Source organism: Lucilia sericata, unplaced genomic scaffold (assembly GCF_015586225.1).
Source record: "Lucilia sericata isolate MDLA Ls3-8-SP2 unplaced genomic scaffold, ASM1558622v1 Contig001807F_arrow, whole genome shotgun sequence".
Classification (NCBI taxonomy): Eukaryota; Metazoa; Arthropoda; class Insecta; order Diptera; family Calliphoridae; genus Lucilia; species Lucilia sericata.
This window is the reverse complement of record NW_023995706.1, coordinates 48,187-75,826: the sequence shown is the minus strand read 5'-3', so window position 1 is coordinate 75,826 and position 27,640 is coordinate 48,187. Positions and strand designations below refer to the sequence as shown.

The window sequence follows — 27,640 nt, the reverse complement described above, 5'->3', positions numbered from 1 at the left end:
ATTCGTTTTTTTGGCCAAATGTCAATGTGTGTGAGAGTTTTTGCAAGCAAAACCAGGTAAAATTGTAGGAGAGTAAAAAGCTTTTCAGTCGTTTAACGATATTCGGGCCGTACGGTTGTTAAGCTAAATACAAACGGGAACGTATATATTAAAAGAAACTTTAAGAATAGGGATAATAAATAAGCAACTGCAATAATTTAATTTAAAGCTATAATATAAACGGAAAATAAATCTAAACATAAATAAAATTATATAAATAATAAACCTTTGAAAAGGAAATGAAAAAATTATTGAAAAATTTTCTCTTCTAACCATTAAAAGGGCTTTAAAAACTAAATAATTGCCTGCGGTTTTTCAGAGTATAAATATTATTGTGGGCTACATGCTGGGTTCCTACATTTATGTGGGTGTATAAGTAAAAAAAAACCAAGTTAAATGAGTGCGTGTATATAGTATGTTCAGGTGTGTGTGTGTGTGTGCCTAAGGATGAGTGTGTGAACTGTGGCACAACTTGTATTTGATGTGTTTTTTGGCTTTTTAAAACATTTTGACAAATACAAATGCATAAATTATGAATGAAACTACCGTTAAGTGCGTGACAACTTATAATTTGTTATACAAAAACAAAATCCTACAACCACAATAATAACAATAACAAATCGAAATATAACAAAAACAGCAATCAAATTTAAATGTTTACAACATTAAACAAAATACCAATACAACAACAATAATATAATTATAAAAACCAAACTAAAATAACAAAATTAAATAAAATCCCTTCAATACAATAACAAATTCCCATAAATAAATCTATTTGGAAAATTTCCTTAAAATAATATATAAAAATAAATCATATTAAAAACAAAGTGTATTTATAAAAACAATAAATTTTGTTAAACAAAAGATTAAATGAAATATTTATAAAGAAAACAAAACAAACACGTGCTGTTTTTCTTAGCGATGGCACCCCTTTTTTTGTGTAACAAATTTGCCATTAATCATCATAATTCGTTCATTTATCTTAATAATTTTAACTTGAAAAACCATTGATTACATGAACGTTTAAAACAATATAGTGTGTGCGGTTTTATAAAACTTTAGTTAAACGTTGTTTATTATTTTGTTTTGTTTCAATTGCTCTCATTTTTTCGCTGGTTTTTGTGTTTAACAACTGAAACCAACTGTTTGGCATATTTATTGTTCTCGGTTTTAGGTGAACGTTTCTGTGTTTCCTATTTTAACCAACCTTAATGGCTAATGGCTTTTGAAGGATTGCAAAAATAAATGATTAATTATGGTAAATAGAAATTTATGTCATTATTATATTTAACAAATATTTTTTGTTTAAATTTAATGCAATAATTTTGTTCATGTTTTCTATTACAATTTTTCTTTCGAAATATCATTAGAACTATCATAAATTCCCTATCAGGACAAAATTTTGTTCAAATCAATTTTGAGTGCCCAAAAATCAAACCAAAATATTAACCTTTAACTACGAACGTTGGGGTAATTTTGACACCTGACTTACATTATTTTAATTTACTCACATCACGATGAAATTCAGCATAAATAATTTTTATATAAACATAAATCCTTCCACCAAATTTTGCAAAGATCGGACAAAATTTAGTTCAAATCAATTTAGAGTTCCCAAAAATCAAACCAAAAGATTAACCTTTAACTACGAATGTTGGGGTAATTTTGACACCTGACTTACATTATTTTAATTTACTCACATCACGATGAAATTCAGCAAAAAACCTTTTATATAAAAATAAATCCTTCCACAAAATTTTGCGAGGATCGGCTCATATTTAACCCTATCCCCCATATAAAGCATACTTCACTATATCAGTTTTTGAACTATTTTGTATTAAGATAAAGATCAATAACGTCGTCAAGTAATAACGACAAACAAAGTTGTATTTTACTCATGAATAGACATGGGTTTCTAATCGATTAATAAATAGTGCGGTTCCTATATAAAATACTTTGAAAAAACATATCTAAGCTTGTAAAACGATGCAAAACTAAAATCAAAATTTTAAAATATTTCTCATCATATATGTTATTTTAAAGGCCTCAGTTTCTACTTTCTAAATCTGTTGAGAAACTTTAAATCGATTTAGATTTAACTAAGTTAACTCTTTCACGTATACGGGACACCGGTGTCCCAAGATTTTTTTAAAATTTTCTCGATTTTGAGCGTAATTTTGAGTTTAAAGCTACAGTAAATGGTTATTTCCAAAGAAAAATAAGTTATTTTTTAGAATTTGATGTCACTTCATGCTAAAAAGGATAAAATCCTGTAATATCCTTTGAAAACACTTTTTCCATTTTTCATCTAAAATTATCAATATTCGTCAAAATAACATGTGTGGTGAAGTCATATCCATAACATGTCCAACGGTTTAGTTTTGTGCGTGAAAGGATTAAAGACTTATAAGTTCTGAAAGATACGAAAAACTGTGTTTCAACCCGAATCTCAAGATTTTGTAGGTGTTTAGCAAATTTCAAAAAAACAGATTCTTGTGATACTCGGATCCGCCTTTTAGAAAAATAATATCACTTCCCAGGTATTTATTTTTGTCGCATAGTGTAAGTTAAGGTTAAATGGTACGGTATTTTCTTGTCCGATTTCTCAAATATATAAAAATTACGTTGAAATATACTCAATTACGAATGTGCAAATCCTGTTCTAACATATTAAAAATTTTGACTTAAATTAATTTCGTATAAGAAACACAATGGTTAAGAAACTTTAATTTTTGTAAAGCTATTGGATATATCGCAATGAACTTTCACATATTTGGAACTGAGATGTTTTCGAGTTGATTGACAGTTATAGTTGATTGAGGGCGGAATCAATTTATGATCCGAATGAGCTGAAATTTAAAATATAACTACTTCTTCACAGTTCGATTTTTGTGTTTTATAAATTATATTAAAGATAATATTCCTTGGAATATGCTAATATTTTTATAACCAGAAATATTCATCTAATACCCAACAAGGTACATATGTATATTCTGGGTCCTTATCAAATTCTGAGTCGATCTAGCTATATTCGTCTGTCCGTATGTCTGTGTAAAACACTCTCACGGTAAAACAAAGCAATAGAATTTAACCAAATTCACCCAAAATGTTCTTAATTTTCCTAAGTTGTTTGGTATTGAAAGTGAGTAAAATCGGTTCACATCGGGAAAAGTTATGAATCAAAATTTAAAACAACCTCGAAAAAAATAAGCATTTTTTACACATTCTGATGTTATTATCTCGAAAACTATGCAAGATAATTCCACGAAAATCATCATACGTTCGTTTCTGCACAAAAGCTTGATTCCTCCTGAAAATTGCCGGAATCGCTCCACAATTTCATATACCTCCCATACATAAGTACATATTCATGGAAAATAGGTTTTTTGTTAATAACTTCCGTCACAATGTCGATATCTTCACAAAATTTTACAAATTAAAATCTTATGTCAATAGAATTCATTCAGAGAAAAAATTTCTGGATCGGTTCATAATTGGACATAGCTCCCATACAAGGTCCCCTCCCGAAAATCACTTAAACACACATAATTCATTACCAAATTAAGATATCTACATAAAATTTGGTACAAGTATTGCTATCATATACCGAAATATTACTATGAATTTTTTTTCCGATCGGTCCAAAATTGGTCATAGCTCCCATACAAGGTCCCCTTCCGAAAATCACTTAACCGCGATTAACTCATTACTCATAATTAAGATAACCATACAAGATTTGGCACAAATATTTCTTTTATATGCAGAAATGTTTCCGTAGATGTTTTATCCGGATCGGACCATATTTGGTCGTAGCTCACATACAAGGTCCCCTTCAGAAAAACACTTAAACGCACATAACTCATTACCAAATAATGATATCCATACAAAATTTTGTCAGAAATATAACTTTTTTCTAATTTAAAATTAGTATTATAAAATTTATTCAGATCGATCCATATTTTACTTTTATATACAGAAATGTAGCTAGAACATTTTTTTACGATCGGTCTACAATTGGTCAGATGTTCCATACTAGGTCACTTCTCGAAAATCACTTTAACCGTATTTAACTAGTTGTGATATCTTTTATAAAATTATTATAAACATTTTGTGTACAACTATATGTATATGTATTTGTATGTCCTTACACCTTTAACACATATACAAATTATTAATTATCGCTAAAGCATATTTTAGGGCGCCATAAAAGTATTAAAGAAAATGGTGTTTGTAATGTTCAATATATCTTGAATTTATAGTATGATTTAAGCTATTTAAACTTATTTCTATAAATATTTGATCAATTAAAAAAGTATTTATATATAAGTAGCTGGTGGAGGGTATTTAAGATTCGGCTCAGCCGAATATAGCACTCTAATTTGTTCCTTACTAATTATGCTAAGGGGAAGCTATGTGCCAATTTTTAGTATTTATCTCAAATTCCCCAAATTGCTAATTTTTTGCCTATATATAAGCCCAAACGGCTGTACCTAGAATCATGAAATTTTGACAGTAGATGTGTTTTTGGTTATATAGATCCACTAAGGAGGGATTTGTTTAAATTTGTACATTTAGGGGTAAAAAAGGGAAAAAGCGGGTAAAACCGGTTTTCTTAATTATCTTTCCTAATATTAGTGATACAAAAAAATAATTTAAATGCACATGTATCTACTCTTAAAATAAGCATATGGGTGTCTGGTACTTATTTGAAATTCGTACATTTAAGGGGTGAAAATGTGTAACAAAGGTGATTTTGGTACCATTTTTGGCCGTTTAGAACTTTTTAACTAATAAACAAAATAACATTTTTGTAAATATTTTGAATATATCTCCCAAAATTAAGAGACAACTGTTTCGTACTTTTTTTAAATTCAGCCCTTTTTGGGTGTAAAAGGGAGAAAACTGTATTTTTGGTACTTTTTTAGCACATTAAGAAAACTTTTTCGATTTATTGAAGTATTCCTATTAAATTACGGACTAACTCTGTAATATTTATTGAAATAAAATGTTTGCTATTTCACTGGGGAAAAAAGTACCAAAAGGGGGAAAAACGGGAAATTTAATTTTATTCAAACTTTTTGAGCCAATTTTTATAAAGTTTGAAAAAGTAGTTTATTTACTCACACAATATAAGATATTGGTATATTATTTTGGAATTCGAGTACTGGAACCAAATTCGAATAATTGTTTGGTACTTTTTGAAAGCACAATTTTTCTGGAACAAATGAATGCAAATTTGAATCGTTTGAATTTTATCTGTGATATATAAGATTTAAATACGGAAAATTTTGTAAACTTAATTCTCAAAAAGTATATTTCTAAGCGAAAAGGGGAAAAATTGTACTATTTTTATTAATACTTGCCACTAAGGTAGAGAACTTTTTAGTACTTTTTATCTCATAAATGGTACTTTTTGAATTTTCTAAAATATTCAACCTAGGAACATAAATTTAAACATACATGGTCTTGACTGAATAATATTCTGTAAGTGGGTACTCTTTGGTAATTTTCCATTCTTCAAATGGTACCTTTTGGTTTCTCTATAATGGTTAACCGGAACACATCCTTATTAAATGAGAATTTATTGATAGAGATTATTGTACTTTTTCGCTTTTCCGATTGAACATAGAAATATAAAATTTTAAATATAGGGAACTTAGTGAATGAGAATCTACAGAAAGGGACTTTTGGTACTTTTTCATTCATCAAATAATATTTTTTGAATTGTTTATAATATTGAACACAGAAACATAAATTGATTAAATAGGAGGTATTTTATAGTACTTTTTTCAAATAGTAATTTCGAAAATTTCTATAATGTGGAAGCTAAACGAATGAAACTAAAAATAAAAAATTCTTCCTGAATGCGAATTTATTCACGTGATATTGAACGTAAAAAACTGAAACAGTAAGATTTTTTCTAAATCAGTTTTAATTTTTTATAAAAGAAGTGGTTAGTGTTCTAGTCTGGTAGACCGGAGGTGGTGGGTTCGATTCCCACCTGAGGCTCGGGTTAAGGAGCGCACAACAGGCCCGATAGAGGCCTAGGTGTATTTCTTCGGATTTGATGTATATACATCCTCTTTTCAAACTAACTAACTAACTAACAAACTAACTAACTAACTAACTAACTAACTAACTAACTAACCTAACTAACTAACTACTAACTAACTAACTAACTAACTAACTAACTAACTAACTAACTAACTAACTAACTAACTACTAACTAACTAACTAACTAACTAACTAACTAACTAACTAACTAACTACTAACTAACTAACTAACTAACTAACTAACTAACTAACTAACTAACTAACTACTAACTAACTAACTAACTAACTAACTAACTACTAACTAACTAACTAACTAACTAACTAACTAACTAACTAACTAACTAACTAACTAACTACTAACTAACTAACTAACTAACTAACTAACTACTAACTAACTAACTAACTAACTAACTAACTAACTACTAACTAACTAACTAACTAACTAACTAACTAACTAACTAACTAACTAACTAACTAACTAACTAACTAACTACTAACTAACTAACTAACTACTAACTACTAACTAACTAACTAACTAACTAACTAACTAACTAACTAACTAACTAACTAACTAACTAACTAACTAACTAACTAACTAACTAACTAACTAACTAACTAACTAACTAACTAACTAACTAACTAACTAACTAACTAACTAACTAACTAACTAACTAACTAACTAACTAACTACTAACTAACTAACTAACTAACTAACTAACTAACTAACTAACTACTAACTAACTAACTAACTAACTAACTAACTAACTACTAACTAACTAACTAACTAACTAACTAACTAACTAACTAACTAACTAACTAACTAACTAACTAACTAACTAACTAACTAACTAACTAACTAACTAACTAACTAACTAACTAACTAACTAACTAACTAACTAACTACTAACTAACTAACTAACTAACTAACTAACTAACTAACTAACTAACTAACTAACTAAATAACTAACTACTAACTAACTAACTAACTAACAAACAAACTAACAAAATTTTGTATGTATTTAATTTTGTTAGGGTAGCGAAGCACCCAGGGTATGCTAGTAAATCGTTAAAATATCAAGGTATTAGATGAATTCAATAAAAATTAATAAGCTATTTCATAAGAAATGCTTTCTCTATGATATAACATATTTGCCTTTATGGAGCATATTAGGGTTAATGTCAATGTTACTTCAATTAGACAAATATTTGGGGTAGAAAAGCTATTGGGTGATTTGTGTTAATTCTGATATTTCGTCCTCTGCGAAGAACTATACATTAGAACAAGAGTACTTTATCACAAAGCTTTCTTTAGAAGTTCAAATATTACTAAAATATTTACAAATATAACAGTACAAAATCTTAAAATAAACACCCGTCTTAAAACTGTGTATATCAAGTAATTTAATCATTAGAATTTTTAAATTAACAACACCCACCCATTTTTAACTAAAGTTTCCTGTACATAATTTCCTCTAAAGTTTCCATTTCTTTCGTTTTTTACTGATTAAATTTTTGTATAAATATTAAATAACATTATTAACAGTTTCGTAGAAAATAAATATTTATTTATAAATTGAACTTTATTGCAACATTTTAACAAGAACCCTACAAAAAAAAAGTCATATAAAAGATATTAATAAAAAAAGAAACAACTTCCCTAAGGACACTAAGCTAAACACACCATAATAAAGTCCCTTTTGTATAATTTGTTGTATAAGGGAGAGCAAAAAAAAATGCAAAACAAAAATAGAAACTAGGAAGAGGCGTAATGAATTTAAAAACTTATAAAAAGAAAGAAAACTTTAGTTTAAAGTAAAATCAACAAATGGTAATATTTTTATGTATTTTTTTGTTTTTTTTTCAGGAACTTGTACTTGAAATTAATACATATTGTTTAATGAAAAAATAGCTGTATTGATGTTGCTTTATTTTAGGAAATTATAGCCTAGTAGAACATTTTTTTCATTATTTCTACACTTTTTCCTTCATAATTTTTCTATACAAATTAAAGGTTCTGCTTGTAAATACATGGAACAAATTTATGGGACGTTCTATGAACATGCAGTAAAAAACTAAATAATACAAATTTCCAGTTTTTTTCTACATAAGTCTGCTTTTGTATGTATAAATTTGTAATATGGAAATAGAAAAGTACATAATTACAGTTATTACTAAAAATGAAAATGAATTTATTATAACGTAAATTTAGTTTTTGTTTTCTTTCTTTTCGTTTCTGGCTATTTTGGGTAATTTTGTTTGTCAGACTAGAAAATAAAACGGTGTAACTATGTACCCATAAAAATATTAGTAAAACATAAAAAAAAACAAGAACAATTTAGTAAATACTTACTAAATTGAAGACTAATATTTGTACTAAGTGTAAGTGAAAGTATTTTTAGTATTACACACACAAGAGTGTTATATTAGGCTGTACCAAACTTTGTATACTCTTCACCATTGCACAGTGGTTTAGAAACACCTCACTCCAAACACATGTTTTGAGCTGAGGTGTTTATGAGTTTTTGGCAGTTGTTGGTGATCGAAAGCGGAATGGGGTCAAGTGGGTAGCCCCTTCAATTTGATCACAAAATTCTAAATAAATTATCTTGTCCCTATAAAAAGTTAGATGCATCCAAAATTGCAACATGTAAAAAGGACCGCATTTCCTAGATTTTTTTTCCAAATATACATTCTTTTATAGAATAAATTTTTCTGCAGGAAAGAGAACTTAATGTACAAATATGTAAAATAAAATTTTGCTTAGTTTAGCGAACACTTGGTCAATTTTGAAACAAATATTTTGATTTGAATAAAAAATTGTAAAAACGAAATTATTTTATAAAGACTTGAATCTATATATTCCAAAATTTTGTTTCTATATCTTTATCCATTCGAATTTTACATTAATGCAAATTTAAATATTTTTAATTTTAAAAAAATCTCTATATTATGATTTTTTTTAGTTTTTCGTAAATGGTGCTCAGTGGTATACAAAAAAAAAAAACAAGTAAGAGTGTTATATTCGGCTGTGCCGAATCTCATATACCCACCATCGAACCGTATGCCATAAAAGGAATGCTCCCCTAACATCACGATCACTCATCAAATTAACTGATCGTTTTTCATAAAATTTTGTAGACCGATTTTGGTTCATATAAACATGTTTACATCGAATAGCATCACTGTACTCGCATTTTTATGTCAGTAATTAGCGCTAAAGTAATTCTTTCGAGGCAGGCTTATATGGGCGGGTAGGGTAAGTTACCGAAACTTTTCGCATGAAATTCTATAAAACTTTCTTATATCAAATTTCATAACTGTAGAGTGTACATGTATTTTTAAGCCAGAAAACGTTAAAGTAACATTCTGAAGGGGACCTAATATGGGGGATAGGGTCAATTATGGATCGATCCACATAAAATTGGGTAGAGAGGTTTCGGCTTGAAAGTTACTTACTTGTCAAATTTCATCGCTATTTCGACGCGTTAAAGTCATTTTCTGATGGGGATCTTATATGGGGGTAGGGTTAATTATGGACCGATCCATATAAAATGTGGTAGAGAGATTTTTGATAGCAAGACACTTACTTATGTAAAATTTCATCGCTATACTTCCACATAAAATTCGGTGGAGAGATTTTGGTTCATAAGAGATTTGCTGATGTCAAATTTCATTGCTGTAATCGTATTTTGAAGCCAGTAATGAGCGTTAAAGTAATTTTCTGAAGGAGACCTTATATGGGGGATAGGGTCAATTATGGACCGATCCACATAAAACTTGTTACAGAAGTTTTGGCTTCAAAGTAACTTACTTGTATCAAATTTCATCGCTATACTCGTATTTGTATGAGCGTTATAGTAATTTTATGGAGGGGACCGATTGGTGGTAGGGTCAATTATGGACCGATCCACACAAAATTTGTTGAAAAGGTTTTGGCTCCTAAGATCCTTACTTATGTCAAATTTCATCGCTATGGTCGAATTTGTAAGCGAGTAATGAGCGTTAAAGTCATTTTCTGAAGGGGATCTTATATGGGGGGTAGGGTTAATTATGGACCGATCCTCATAAAATTTGGCAGGGAGTTTTTGGCTCATATAACACTTATTTATATTGAATTTTATTGCTATAGTTAAACTTTTAAATCATATATGTCCGTTAAGTCTGTTTTCGGGGGTCCACTTGTATGGGGGCTATCCGAAAACGTGGACCAATACCAAACAAACCTTACCTATGGAAAATATTTCTGGAAAATTTCAACCTTCTAGCACATACCGTTCGGACTCTATCGTGTTTTCAAAAGACAGACAGTCGGATGGACGGACGGACATGGCTAGATCGTCTAAGAATTTAATAAGGACCCAGAATATATATACTTTTGTGGGTCTATGACGAATATTTCGATGTGTTACAAACGGAATGACAAAATCATTATACCCCCCATCTTTTTTGATGGTGGGTTTAAAAATTCAAAATTTTTTATATCGAGGGAACAAGGTCCATTCAAACAAATGCCTATTTTTTATATAAAATTAAACTTTAGGTCAAAAATTCACAAATCGCAAAGTCGACATCAAAATTTAGGAGCCATCCACCTTGATATGTTAAATATTTCCTCCTTAGTTTTACATGTGAAAAGGACAAGGTAGACATTTTATATATCAATGGATTGGAAATTAAGTCTAGTTTTCAGAAATTTTTTAGCAATTCAGAAATTCACTCAAATCAGACTAATCAATACAGAATTATTCCAGAGTAAATATCAATTAATATTTATACATTAATAATTAGTAATTGGAGTCCTTTTAACGGACACCCCATTGGGTGGGTGGTTTCAAAAAACGATTCCCCTTTAACTAGAAATGCATTAAGGATTAAAAAAAAAAAAATAAAATTGTTTACATTTACATATATTTTTCTAACCTAATTTTTCATGTTTTTCAAAAATAAAGGATATAAAATTACAAATTGAAAGTGGCTATTAAAGGTATTTCGTTGCTTTAGATTTTCTTATCCTTTTAATACATCTTAACCACTCAAGTGGAAATTTTCTTACACACCAAATTCAATGTTGACGCATTCTTTTACATACAAAAAAATCAAATACATTCTCACATTACCACTACAAGTATTTGTAAGCAAGTGTATATGAAAAAAAAAAATTTAAGAATTTCTATATGTTTATTTCGGGTTTATTTTTTTCAGTAAATATTTAGTATAAAAAGTATTTTCTTGAGGCTGTCTGTGTATTGAAGTAAAAAAAATAAATAAATATATAAAGGAAATAAAACCATAAAAAATAAACGTTATGTATGTTGTGCGCCATTAAAGGTCTGGCTAAAAAAACTGAAAAAAAAAACACAAACGACAAAAACAACAATAACGAAATAAGTCAACGTTCTGTTAAAGTGTTGAACAAGAAAGTTAAATGTAAGCATTTGACATTTTAAGAGCGATGGGTTCGTTCAGATACGCTAATAGAAACATTTGCTTTATGACTATATACTATACTTACCTAAAAAATATATAGTTGTATGTAAGCAGTGGTTTTCCCAGGATATCATGTACCCCTATAAGACAGATTTTTTTAAATTGTTAACTATTTCGTTATCTAATTTGTTTGCGATCTTTGTCATAATGAGAGTCTTTCTTCAACCATGACTTCTACTCACACATATATATACATATGTATGTTTTTCTCTTTTTAATTTCGGCATAAGCAACTGATTTTTTTCACAAGTGAGATATAGCCTCTGTGTACCGCAGGGTATGTACATATCCTTGAATCTGGTTTTGTTTGTAAATATTTATTCTATATATCTACTTGTTTGTATATTTGTCAAACTAGGTTTTGCGTTTATAATTCTCATACTATTTGTACTCGCACTTATTATATTTATTTCCACTTTCATTGCTGCCTAAAAATAAATATATATAAAAAATAAGTCGGGGAAAAAACAGATTCTTAACAAAAGAACAACAAATAAATTGAAAGAAATGAACAATTTCTTAAAACCCCTTTTATTATGACGACAACAACAACAACAGAAATATAAACTGAAAAACAACAACAGCAAAAGCCACAATTGTAGGGTGTAATAATATATTTATTGGACTGCCATCTAAAATGTTTAAGTTAAAATTATACTATAGAATAGACCTTAGACTAGACAATAGACTAGACTATAGACTAGACTATAGATTAGACTATAGACTAGATTATTAGATTAGACTAGACTATAGACTATAGACTAGACTATAGACTAGACTATAGACTAGATTATAGACTAGACTATAGACTAGACTAGACTATAGACTAGACTATAGACTAGACTATAGACTAGACTATAGACTAGACTATAGACTAGACTATAGACTACTATATAGACTATAGACTAGACTATAGACTAGACTATAGACTAGACTATAGACTAGACTATAGACTAGACTATAGACTAGACTATAGACTAGACTATAGACTAGACTATAGACTAGACTATAGACTAGACTATAGACTAGACTATAGACTAGACTATAGACTAGACTATAGACTAGACTATAGACTAGACTATAGACTAGACTATAGACTAGACTATAGACTAGACTATAGACTAGACTATAGACTAGACTATAGACTAGACTATAGACTAGACTATAGACTAGACTATAGACTAGACTATAGACTAGACTATAGACTAGACTATAGACTAGACTATAGACTAGACTATAGACTAGACTATAGACTAGACTATAGACTAGACTATAGACTGGACTATAGACTAGACTATAGACTAGACTATAGACTAGACTATAGACTAGACTTGGAGACTAATGGACTAGACATGAGGCTAGGAAAACTTAATGTAACTATTAGACGAATCTATAGACTAGACTTATGACAGACTAGACTGACTATAGACTAGACTATAGACTAGACCTATAGACTAGACTATAGACTAGACTATAGACTAGACGATAGACTAGACTATAGACCTAGACTTACTAGACTATAGACTATACGAAGACTAGACTATGAGACTAGACTATAGACTAACTATAGACTAAACTATAGACTAGACTATATACTAGAACTATTGAACTAGACTAGACTAGGACTATCGACTAGACTATTAGACTAGACTATAGACTAGACTATAGACGAAGTCTATAGACTAGACTATTAGACTAGACTATAGACTAGACCTATAGACTAGACTAGTAGACTAGACTTATAGACTAGACATAAGACTAGACTATAGAATAGACTATAGACAGACTATAGACTAGACTATAGACTAGACACTATAGACTAGACTATAGACAGACTATAGACTAGGACTATAGACTAGACTATAGACTAGACTATAGACTAGACTATAGACTAGACTATAGACTACACTAGACTAGACTAGACTATAGACTAGACTATAGACTACACTATAGACTAGACTATAGACTAGACTATAGACTAGACTAGACTATAGACTATACTATAGGCTAGACTATAGGCTAGACTATAGGTTAGACTATAGACTATACTATCTAGACTATAGACTAGACTATAGACTAGACTATAGACTAGACTATAGACTAGACTATAGACTAGACTATAGACTAGACTATAGACTAGACTATAGACTAGACTATAGACTAGACTATAGACTACTATAGACTAGACTATAGACTAGACTATAGACTAGACTATAGACTAGACTATAGACTAAACTATAGACTAGACTATAGACTAGACTATTGACTAGACTATAGACTAGACTATAGACTAGACTATTGACTAGACTATAGACTAGACTATAGACTAAACTATAGACTAGACTATAGACTAGACTATAGACTAGACTATAGACTAGACTGTAGACTAGACTATAGACTAGACTATAGACTAGACTATAGACTAGACTATAGACTAGACTATAGAATAGACTATAGACTAGACTATAGACTAGACTATAGACTAGACTATAGACTAGACTATAGACCTAGACTATAGACTAGCTATAGACTAGACTATAGACTAGACTATAGACTAGACTATAGACTAGACTATAGACTAGACTATAGACTAGACTATAGACTAGACTATAGACTAGACTATAGACTAGACTATAGACTAGACTATAGACTAGACTATAGACTAGACTATAGACTAGACTATAGACTAGACTATAGACTAGACTAGACTAGACTATAGACTAGACTATAGACTAGACTATAGACTAGACTATAGACTAGACTATAGACTAGACTATAGACTAGACTATAGACTAGACTATAGACTAGACTATAGACTAGACTATAGAGCTAGACTATAGACAGACTATAGACTAGACTATAACTAGACTATAGACTAGACTATAAGACTAGACTATAGACTAGACTATAGACTGACTATAGACTATAGACTAGACTATAGACTAGACTATAGACTAGACTATAGACTAAACTTTAGACTAGACTATAGACTATACTATAGACTAGACTATAGACTTGACTATAGACTTGACTATAGACTTGACTATAGACTAGACTATAAGGTATACAATAACCTAGATTACATACGTCCTTTAAAAGATATACCTAGTTCTTATGAAGAGTCTAAACATTTCTTTCTACCCCTAATACAGAGACGATAAGACCATAATAAATATATAAAATAATAAAACAAGAAATTGTGGGTTTTGTTTTGAAAATGAGAAATTAGGCTAAGCATTTCTTTGGTTTATATCTCTAACTCATTTTTTTCTCCTCTTCTTATACAAATAAAGGCTGGAATCTTTTCTTTATTTAAACAAGAATTTATTTTAGTTTTACGGTTAACAAATGTTGCCGGCATTAATCTTGTTATGGACAACGGAAAAAAAATGTAACAAAATTGCCCGCACTTTAAGTATAAAAGAAAATTCTCTACTTAAATTATAGATTTAAGAAATTCTTAATAAATTTAAATAGTTTTATGTTTATTTTGCAGGTGAAAACTTCTCATAAGTCGTTAATATTTAATAGTTTTACCATAAGTATAGGTTAAAATTTTCATGTGTAAATAAAACCGTTTCTTATGGCTATAATAAAAATACTTTCTGTGTTAATTACACGCTGTTTTTTTTTTTTTTGGTGGTAAAGGAGAAGGTGACATTAAAGAAAGAAATTTATTTATATTCATGTTTAGGGTTATAATTTTATGGTCTTAATAATGTGTAGAATTATTAGAATTTTGTTTCTATGTTGGAATTTATTATAGTGTTATATTAGATTTTCAGGTGTGTGTTATAAATATAGAGTTGGAGCCTTAAAATGTGTTTGTCTTATTTGGGTTTTGTATTTAGAAGCTTTAAAAGTATAAATATTATGAAATATAAGAAATAATAATTTATTGTAAGCTTACAAAACACATTCTAATTAGAGTATTTCATAAATTTAAAATTGTTTGGAAATTTCAATTTTACTGAAGTATTTTTAAATGACAAAGATAAGGGTCTTTTTAGTATAAAATTTTTGAAATACATATTTTTTTTATCATTACATATTTTTTTTGAAACAATTTAATTTTCTCAATTTTTCTCATAAAATTTATGATAATCACTTTCTGGTTTCTTTCCACCAGTTATAATTATTCTTACCAACCAAACAACCAACAATTTTATGTAGTTAGTAACAGAAACTTAATATTTGCATTAAATGACAATGAGGTGTCTGGTATTTATTTCAGTAATTTTATTTTCAAATTTATGACCAGTATAATGCTCATAAACTGAAGCCAACTTGTTTACTTTTGTTGGTGTTTTCTTAAATTTTAAATTATTATTATGTCTCATATTTCCCATTATGACACAAAACAACAATTATAATTAAAATATGTAAGTCTTCTACACAAGTTAATTTATTAACGAATAAAAGAAGCAGAAAAACTTTAATAAACATAAACAACGAGATGCTAACCGAAAAGTTTACAGAGTTTAAGTTATAACCCTGTAGATTGGGGAGTATGTAAGAAACACGAATTTTACACAAATTTACGATACACGAAATATTGGAATATAAAATTATTTTAACATTTGAAAACTTTTGGAATTTAAAATAAATCTATATTCGCAATTCTCCGATGGTTGGAAATTGTTCTTCAATCAAATTAACTTACCAACGTACCAACTTACTAACTTACTAACTTACTAACTTACTAACTTACTAACTTACTAACTTACTAACTTACTAACTTACTAACTTACTAACTTACTAACTTACTAACATATTAACTTACTAACTTACTAACTTACTAACTTACTAACTTACTAACTTACTAACTTACTAACTTACTAACTTACTAACTTATTAACTTACTAACTTACTAACTTACTAACTTACTAACTTACTAACTTACTAGCTTACTAACTTACTAACTTACTAACTTACTAACTTACTAACTTACTAACTTACTAACTACTAACTTACTAACTTTCTAACTTACTACCTTACTAACTTTCTAACTTTATAACTTTCTAACTTTCTAACTTACTAACTTACTAACTTACTAACTTACTAACTTACTAACTTACTAACTTACTAACTTACTAACTTACTAACTTACTAACATATTAACTTACTAACTTACTAACTTACTAACTTACTAACTTACTAACTTATTAACTTACTAACTTACTAACTTACTAACTTACTAACTTACTAACTTACTAACTTACTAACTTACTAACTTACTAACTTACTAACTTACTAACTTACTAACTTCTAACTTTCTAACTTACTACCTTACTAACTTACTAACTTTCTAACTTTCTAACTTTCTAACTTTCTAACTTTCTAACTTACTAACTTACTAACTTACTAACTTACTAACTTACTAACTTACTAACTTACTAACTTACTAACTTACTAACTTACTAACTTAACTTACTAACTTACTAACTTACTAACTTACTAACTTACTAACTTACTAACTTACTAACTTACTAACTTACTAACTTACTAACTTACTAACTTACTAACTTACCAACTTACTAACTTACTAAATTACTAACTTGCTAACTTACTAACTTACCAACTTATTAACTTTTCCACCTATTTAATTTCTTTAATTTTTTAATAAACTAATTTATTTTGCAAATAACTGTCAAATGGAAAAAATAGGTCTAGAAGATGAACATATATTTTGAATTCCCCTGGTACAATTTGTCATTTCTATTTTACATCGCTGCTTGCTACTTAATTATAAAATAAACTTCCATTTTATTTTTTATTTTTCTTCCTCAGTCTCTTTCCACTACTTAAACATGAATTATAACTTTGTATTCATAATTATTTTGTTTCCACTTTGATTGCCACAACCAACTACTAATCAGACATGCACGTACATGTTACATACATATTTTTATAGTATATAGGAATGATTTTACGTGTTTAGCAAAATGTCTCTGGGGTGTGTGTATTAAAAAATTACCCTGCAGTTTAAAAGCTGGAAATTTTAAGGAAAGCCCTCAATAGGCCACCATTAGCTAATAGCTTCACCAGTGTAAAGTATTTATTTGTTGCTTATTTTAAAGACCAGAATCTTTAGTAGTTCATCAAGAGCTTTGGATTCACGAACACTTTTGACTATCTTTATAAAGTTAATTAGTTTTAAGAATTGCTGGATTTTTTACTCATTTTGTTTGTATACATTGTAAATAACCTTGAATAAAATTGTTATTAAAATAAATTTGTCATAAACATTGTATTTTGTTTTAAATTAATTTTAAATTGAAACTATTTTTAATAGACATTAAATAGAAATTTAAATCTGTCAAGACATTTTCAAGTATACAGCCTTGAAAGTCTAAGTACTTGTTATATGCCTTGTTTATAGTTTATTGCTGGAAATTTCACATTTAAATAATTTATTTTGTTTAATTGATTTTGACCTAAATATTGTGTTTGTTTGATAAATAAATATTGTAGGGATGTATAAGTGTAGATTTTCAAAATTTCTAAAGAATTTTAAACACAAATATTTATTTTAATTACTAAGTAAATATTTATATTAGAGGGGTTTTGGGGAAATAAATTTTGAGAATTTTATACAATCGAAATGCTTGTAAAAACCAGCAATTTTGTTAAGCCGCCTCATATTCCTGGAAACTTCAAGGAAACCCTATATAAACACATATTTGTATGTATGTGTTTTTTAATAATTTACATATCTAGTTTAATATTTAGCTTTTTAAATGTTTTTAACTAATGGCAGCAACTTATATATTACATTCTTTCATATTTATTAATAATAGTGGTATTTTTCGCTTTAGAAATTTTCCATTTGGTTTAAATATCTAAAATGTACAAATTAATTACCTCAATATTTCAACTATTAATTCTAAATTTGTATAGTTAATTACTGAGTAATAAGTTGACTTGAAAAACATAGAAATAATTGTTTAAAATTATTAGGAAGTAAAAATGTGTTATATAAATATCTTCAATTAGAAACAACTAAGAATGTTGGACATGGCTGACGATATGATACCCTACACCAGTGAGTGTGTTAAAAATGTGAAGTATTTTTGTAATAATAAAGCATTTTATCTTAATTTCGAAATATTTTAAAAATTTGTTTTCAAAAAAAGCGATTTTCTGAAAGGGGGTTAGGTGAAATAATGGACCGATTTAAACCATGAATAGACTACGTCCTTAGATCAAAAGAAGAGCATGTGATAAATTTCACCAAATTATCTTAAAAATTACGATCTGTAGCGTCTGCACAAAGTTTACATGGACAGATGGACAGACAGAGAGACAGACAGACAGACAGACAGTTAGACAAACAGAGAGAGAGTGAGACAGACAGACAGACACACAGACAGATAAACAGAGAGAGACAGACAGACAGACAGACAGACGAACGAACGGACAGATTTATAATAATCATTTTTATAGAAAAGTTCGAAATTTAAGTGATTGAAGTTAAGAGCATGTGATTCCACCAAATTATCTTGAAAATTACGACCAATGTTTACATGGACACTCAGACGGACAGACAGACAGTCGTACAGACAGACGGACAAATTTATAAGAATAATTTTTAAAGAAAAGTTCCAAATTGAAGTGATTGAAGTGAAGTGCATGTGATAAATTTCACCAACACACCAACAGCACAAGGTTTACATGGACACACAGACAGACAGTCGGACAGACGGACAGATTTATAAGAAAGATTTTTAGAGAAAAATTTCAAATTTAAGTGATTTAATTGAAGTGTTTTTATTGTCAAATCCAACTTTTTATTTAAAAATCTCTGGGTCTTTATGTTTTTCGGATAAAAATCGATTTTGTAGTAAATAGTCCTATAGTTGATAGAAAAAGCCTTTTTAAGCGATTTTTTGTTAAAAACTTATTTGGCATATTGAATTAATTTAAAAGCAAAAATTTGTTAATTCAACTTAATATCTTTCATAACGTAATAATATTAAAATTGATAATACATTATAAACAAAATATTTTTTAACGTTATTTTCGTTGCAGATAAGCAAAGTGTTTTTCTCGAAAAAATAAATATTAAAGGAATTTTGAAATTTAAACCAGAAAAAGGACAGCAGTAACTTAATAAAAAAATAACGAAAATTGAGTTAAAAGCACATTCAGCAAACTTCTAAATAAAAGGAAAAAAATAAAACACAGAAAAAATCAAACAAAGCGAATTGTTGTAAAAAAAAGATGGTTATTTTAAATTAATAAAAAATATATGAAAATAATAACTGTAAAACAATTACTGTGGCTCACAGGAAAACCTTTGACAATCAATGTGAAAAAATAAATTTAATAATAACAAAAAAAAAAAAAGTAAAACAAAATGAAGGCGGAAAAACTGGATGAATAAAACAAGTTAGAGTGCTATATTCGGCTGAGCCGAATCTTAAATACCCTCCACCAGTAACTTTTGTATTAATACATTTCTAATTAATAAAATATTTGTAGAAATAAGTTTTCTCATGTCTTAAATAGAAAAATCCCAAGATTTAAATAGCTTAAATCTACTACAATTCCAAGATTTATTGAACATTAGAAACGCCACTTTCATTTAAATTTTTGTAGCGCCCTAAGATATGCTTTAGCGATATCTCGTATTTGCATGTATGCATGTGTGTGAAAGATTTAAGGATTTTAAAAATACATACATATCATTATTTGGTAATGAGTTATGTGCCTTTAAGTGTTTTTCTGAAAGGGACCTTGTATGGGAGCTATGATCAATTATGGATCGATAGGAAAACAATTTCACAGTAATATTTCTCTGTATATGAGCAATATTTCTGCCAAACTTTATATGGATATCTTAATTTAGTAATGAGTTATGTGCGTTTAAGTCATTTTCGGGAGGGGACCTTGTATGGGAGCTATGACCAATTATGGACCGATCGAAAACAAATTTCACAGTAATATTTCTGCGCATATGAGTAATACTTGTACCAAACCTTATATGGATATCTTAAGTTAGTAATGTGTTATGCGCGTTTAAGTGATTTTCGAGAGGGGACCTTGTATGGGAGCTATGACCAATTATGGACCGATCGGAAAAAAATTTCACAACAATATTTCTATGCATATGAGTAATATTGGTACCAAATTTTATAAGGATATCTGAATTTAGTTATGAGTTAAGCGCGTTTAAGTGATTTTCGGGAGGGGTCCTTGTATGGGAGCTATGACCAATTATGGACCGATCGGAAAAAAATTTCACAGTAATATTTCTATGCATATGGGCAATACTTATACCAAATTTTATTTGGATATCTTAATTTAGTAATGAGTTATGCGCGTTTAAGTGATTTTCGGGAGGGGACCTTGTATGGGAGCTATGATCAATTATGGACCGATAGGAAAAAAATTTCACAACAATATTTCTGTACATATGAGTAATATTGGTACCAAATTTTATATGGATATCTGAATTTAGTTATGAGTTAAGCGCGTTTAAGTGATTTTCGGGAGGGGTCCTTGTATTGGAGCTATGACCAATTATGGACCGATCGGAAAAAATTTCAGAGTAATATTTCTATGCATATGGGCAATACTTATACCAAATTTTATTTGGATATCTTAATTTAGTAATGAGTTATGCGCGTTTAAGTGATTTTCGGGAGGGGACCTTGTATGGGAGCTATGATCAATTATGGACCGATCAGAAAAAAATTTCACAGTAATATTTCTATGCATATGGGCAATACTCGTACCAAATTTTATATGGATATCTTAATTAAGTAATGAGTTATGCGCGTTTAAGTGATTTTCGGGAGGGGACCTTGTATAGGACCTATGACCAATTATGGACCGATCGGAAAAAAATTTCACAGTAATATTTCTGTGCATATGGGCAATACTTATACCAAATGTTATTTGGATATCTTAATTTAGTAATTAGTTATGCGCGTTTAAGTGATTTTCGGGAGGGGACCTTGTATGGGAGTTATGTCCAATTATGGACCTATCGGAAAAAAATTTCACAGTAATATTTCTATGCATATGGGCAATACTTGTACCAAATTTTATATGGATATCTTAATTTAGTAGTGAGTTATGCGCGTTTAAGTGATTTTCGGGAGGGGACCTTGTATGGGAGCTATGACCAATTATGGACCGATCCGAAAAAAATTTCACAGTAATATTTCTATGCATATGGGCAATACTTGTACCAAGTTTTATTTGGATATCTTAATTTAGTAATGAGTTATGCGCGTTTAAGTGATTTTCGGGAGGGGACCTTGTATGGGAGCTATGACCAATTATGGACCGATCGGAAAAAAATTTCACAGTAATATTTCTATGCATATGGGCAATACTTATACCAAATTGTATTTGGATATCTTAATTTAGTTATGAGTTATGCGCGTTTAAGTGATTTTCGGGAGGGGACCTTGTATGGGAGCTATGTCCAATTATGGACCGATCAGAAAAAAATTTCACAGTAATATTTCTATGCATATGGGCAATACTCGTACCAAATTTTATATGGATATCTTAATTAAGTAATGAGTTATGCGCGTTTAAGTGATTTTCGGGAGGGGACCTTGTATGGGACCTATGACCAATTATGGACCGATCGGAAAAAAATTTCACAGTAATATTTCTGTGCATATGGGCAATACTTATACCAAATTTTATTTGGATATCTTAATTTAGTAATTAGTTATGCGCGTTTAAGTGATTTTCGGGAGGGGACCTTGTATGGGAGTTATGTCCAATTATGGACCTATCGGAAAAAAATTTCACAGTAATATTTCTATGCATATGGGCAATACTTGTACCAAATTTTATATGGATATCTTAATTTAGTAGTGAGTTATGCGCGTTTAAGTGATTTTCGGGAGGGGACCTTGTATGGGAGCTATGACCAATTATGGACCGATCCGAAAAAAATTTCACAGTAATATTTCTATGCATATGGGCAATACTTGTACCAAGTTTTATTTGGATATCTTAATTTAGTAATGAGTTATGCGCGTTTAAGTGATTTTCGGGAGGGGACCTTGTATGGGAGCTATGACCAATTATGGACCGATCGGAAAAAAATTTCACAGTAATATTTCTATGCATATGGGCAATACTTATACCAAATTGTATTTGGATATCTTAATTTAGTTATGAGTTATGCGCGTTTAAGTGATTTTCGGGAGGGGACCTTGTATGGGAGCTATGTCCAATTATGGACCGATCCAGAAAATTTTTTCTCTGAATGAATTCTATTTACATAAGATTTTAATTTGTAAAATTTTGTGAAGATATCGACATTGTGGCGGAAGTTATTAACAAAAGACCCATTTTCCGGGAATATGTACTTTTGTATGGGAGGTATATGAAATTGTGGACCGATTCTGGCCATTTTCAGCAGGGATCAAGATCTTGTGCAGAAACGAATGTATGGTGATTTCCATGGAATTATCTTGCATAGTTTTCGAGAAAACTACATCAGAATGTGTAAAAAATGCTTATTTTTTTCCGAGGTTGTTTTAAATTTTGATTCATAACTTTTTCCGGTGTGAACCGATTTTGCCCATTTGCAATACCAAACAACTTAGGAAAATGGAGAACATTTTGGGTGAATTTGGTTAAGCTCTATTGCTTCGTTTTATCGTGAGCGTGTTTTACACAGACAGACGGACAGACGGACAGACGGACAGACGGACATAGCTAAATCGACTCAGAATTTGATAAGGACCCAGAATATATATACTTTGTTGGGTCTCAGATGAATATTTCTTGGTGTTACACACGGAATGACAAAGTTATATATACCCTCTATCACCACTGATGGTGGTGGAGGGTATAAAAAAAACGAAACAAATAAAATAAACCGGAAACCAGAAAATAAGTAACGTCAACTACAAGAAGGACAACTGTTTCAATGTATTAGTAAGTTTTTTACACTCTATACATATTTTTTTGTTTTAACAGTTAAATTTTTATATATTTTGTTTTATGGTTTTGACTTGACTGCTTTTTGCAAGGACACTGTAATGTACAATATAAAAACATTTTACTGTTGTTTGTTTTTGTTTTTTTTTTTTAATATTAATTGTACAAAGACGTAAACTTCAATCAAATAACAGGGCGGGCGGTTAAAAAATAAAACAACAAAATACTTGGCCATGAACAAACTGTAAGCAAACAAATAAACACAACCCAGCAACAAACGGAAACGCCTGTTACAAATCATTTTACCGTATTGTGTTTAGATTTAAACAGCTGACAGTCAAGTAAACAATAACGAAACTATAAAAAAATGCTAATGTTTCTCTTGCAAAGAATCTATTTTTAGTATATTTTAAGAAGGTTTTATTTCTGCAAAATGTTTAAATAGTCTATAGATTTGAGAAAAACCGAAGTAAAAGTGACTTGGCAATTTGTGGTAAAACATATCTGTCTATAACTGAAAAAAATCAAAGACATAGACAGCAAACTCTTAAACTACCCATAAACTGTCAGTGGTTATAAAAAAAAAATAACAAAAACTCTAGCCAGTGCTGTGAAAAAAGCAACAGCAGGAAAAAAAATTACAAAATCCTGTAATAAGAACAAATTGAAAGACAAATCCCTACAAAACTAAACTAAAGCGTTAAATTGTTAAAAAAAAGAAAAATCTACAACAACAGACAGTTTTAAAAAATAAAAAATCTCCTCTAACAGCATAAAAGTTGCAGACCCTACAATATAAAAAATGTCTGGTATGTGTACACTGTACATACTAGTGTTTACTCGTAACATAAACAAGTAAAAAACTTACAAGAAAAAAAAAAAAAAAAAACGGAATAAACAGATAGATCTATAGTATCTACTAAAGATTTATCTATACTCTGGACTATAGATCTATCTATATTCTGGCCTATAGAACTATCTATACTCTGGACTATATACTAATATATAGTCTGAACTACACACTGATCTATATATGTACTGTAGACTGATCTATAGTGTAGAATATAGACTAATCTATAGTCTGGACTATAGACTGATCTATAATCAGGACTATAGACTGATCTATAGTCAGGACTATAGACAGATCTATAGTATGTACTATAAACTGATCTATAGTCTGGAATATAGACTAATCAATAGTCTGGAATAGACTAATTAATAGACTGATCCATAGTTTGGACTATGGACTGATCTATAGTCTGGACTATAGACTGATGTATAGACTGGACTATAAACTGATCTATAGTCTGCACTATGAACTGATTTATAATCTGCACTATAAACTGATCTAAAGTCTGGACTATAGACTGATCTATAGTCTGGACTATAGACTGATCTATAGTCTGGACTATAGACTGATCTATAGTCTGGACTATAGACTGATCTATAGTCTGGACTATAGTCTGATCTATAGTCTGGACTATAGACTGATCTATAGACTGGACTATAGACTGATCTATAGTCTGGACTATAGACTGATCTATAGTCTGGACTATAGATTGGTCAATAGTCTGGACTATAAACTGATCTATAGTCTGGACTACAGACTGATCTAAAGTCTGGACTATAGACTGATCTATAGTCTGGACTATAGACCGGTCTATTGTCTGGACTATACACTGATCTATAGTCTGGACTACAGATTGATCTATAGTCTGGACTATAGACTGATCTATAGTCTGGACTATAGACTGATCTATAGTCTGGACTATAGACTGATCTATAGTCTAGACTGTAGACTGTTCTATAGTTGGAATGTTGACTAATTTACATTCTACACTATATACTGATTTTTAGTCTACAGTCTAGACTAAGGGCTGGTCTATAATCTGGACTATAGACTGATCTATAGTCTGGTCTAAAGACTTATCTAAAGTCTGGACTATAGACTGATCTATAGTCTGGACTGTAGACTGATCTATAGTCTGGACTGTAGACTGATCTATAGTCTGGACTATGGACTGATATATATTCTGGACTACAGACTAATCTATAATCTGGATAATAGACTCATCTTTAGTCTATATTCTAGAATATCTCGAATATAGCATTAACTTATCTCGAATATAGCATTAACTGTAGACTGATAAATAGTCTAGATTGTGAACTGGAATATATGTAGTCTGAAATCTAGAGTGCTCTATATTCCAGACTATATACTTATATTAAATTGATCTATTGTTTAGACTTTAGACTGATCTATAGGTGAGACTTATCCTTAGTCCAGAGTATTTAGCTTGCACTGATGAATGCAGTCTTAAATTAATAGAATTAAATGAAATAAATAATGACGATTTTTTTTTAAAAAATAAGCTTAAATGGACTTAATTATAATTAATTTTAATTATAAAATTTTATACAAATTTAGGTTTACATAGAAAATATTTATACCGATATTACCGTATATGACATGCTGCTTTCAGCTTAGAAGTACTTATGTACTTAATTTAATAACATTCAATAGGACATTTTATGCTTTTATTTGATTAAACAATTTATTTTTATTATAAAGTAAGAAAAAAGAGGGTTAAAGAAATTAATAATGTTTTCTTTTTTTTTAATTTTTCTTCAACAGCACAAATTACTTTGGTGAAAAGTATTAAAGAAAGGAAAGAGTAACAAAAAAACATAAAAAACTACATTTCGAAAAATATTGTTTTCTTTTCTGCTATTTCATTTTAAATGCGGTTGAGCGATATTAATAACAAAACTAACAACTATTTCAACAAAATTTTATGAAAACAAAAAAACAACAATACACAATTGAAAAAGAAATAAGCCAGAAGAAAATCATAAGAAATGGCCAACAATAAGAAAGTTAAAAGAGGCTTTTACCAACTACCAGCAAAAGTACCAGCAAGTGCAATAGCAGCAACAACAACAATAATAAATGAAAATAACACTAGACAACGCCAAAAAGCAGCAAAACTCAAAACAAGAAGCCATTGTAACTTTACTAATACTATTTGCAACATGAATAACAACAGCAATAGAAAAACCAACAGCAATAAATGTTTGCAAAAAAGCAAAAAAGATACTGACACAGATAGTAGAAGTAGCAACTGCAACAATAGTTGTAGTAGTAGTTTTAGTGTTAGCCCTAGTTGTAGCCAAAGTTTAAGTTTATTTTATTTTAGTTGTAACAGTCCAAACAGTATTATTACTTTCATTACAACAACTATATGTTGTTGCATACGCTACGTATACAAACGCTGTTATTGGTGGTGGTCTTTGCAACAGCATCAACAACAAAAACAGTACAAAATTAAAACCAAAACTTTATCCAATTTCTACGCTGCTCCTGCAACATCTATAACTCCTACAGCAACTACAATAACAACGTCACCATTCTCATCATCTTCGTTTAACAACAGGAACTTTTGTTCATCTTTAAAATGGCATTTCTTCTTATGGCTTTTCCTTTCTATATTGGGTAAGTTTTCTTGCATTCTTTTCATTATTATTATTTTTTTTTTTTCTCTCATTTTTGTTGCTATTATTAAAACAATTTACTTGGTTTTTTTTCTCATATTTTTTATTATTATGTTTATATTATATATGTATGTAAAATGTACATAAATTATATTGTTTCATTTTTACTGTTGTTGTAAAATAAAACAAAAACAACATAAATTGCATAAATTAAAATGGTGCTGTAACAAAAATTAAAAGAGAAAACTTTTTAAACAACATCTTTACTACGCAAAATATGAAGAATTTTTATGAAAATATAAGAAAGTTTTTTTTTTTATTTTTGTATGAAAATTACCAATTAATAACAATAATTAAATTTTTTTTATTACATTACTTGTAATTAGTTACGAAAAGCGAAAAACTTGATTAAAAACTTTTATTGTGTACTGTGGCGTATAAGGAATTTCTGTAACTATGACCTTAAATATTCATCATACGCTCCATGGGAAAAAATTCTTAAATGGAATTTTTGGCGTCAGGGGAATTGAGCTGTTAAAGTTGTAGTAATTAATACATATTATAAAATATGAAATATTTGTTAAATTGAGATAAAGAATTAAAAAAATAATAAATATATTTACCATAAAAAGGAATGATTTTAAGA

The 27,640-nt window shown here is 29.2% G+C and overlaps 1 protein-coding gene across 1 annotated transcript; it reads left to right on the top strand.

Moving 5' to 3' along the window:
* Positions 1 to 102: 102 nt before the first annotated feature.
* Positions 103 to 26,995, top strand: LOC119612705 (dual specificity protein kinase splB-like; the record flags this gene model as incomplete). The annotated part of the gene is made up of 2 exons (XM_037968550.1): positions 103 to 1,300; positions 26,138 to 26,995. A coding segment is annotated over exon 2 (634 nt), but the record flags the coding sequence as incomplete, so codon positions are not given.
* Positions 26,996 to 27,640: the final 645 nt, after the last annotated feature.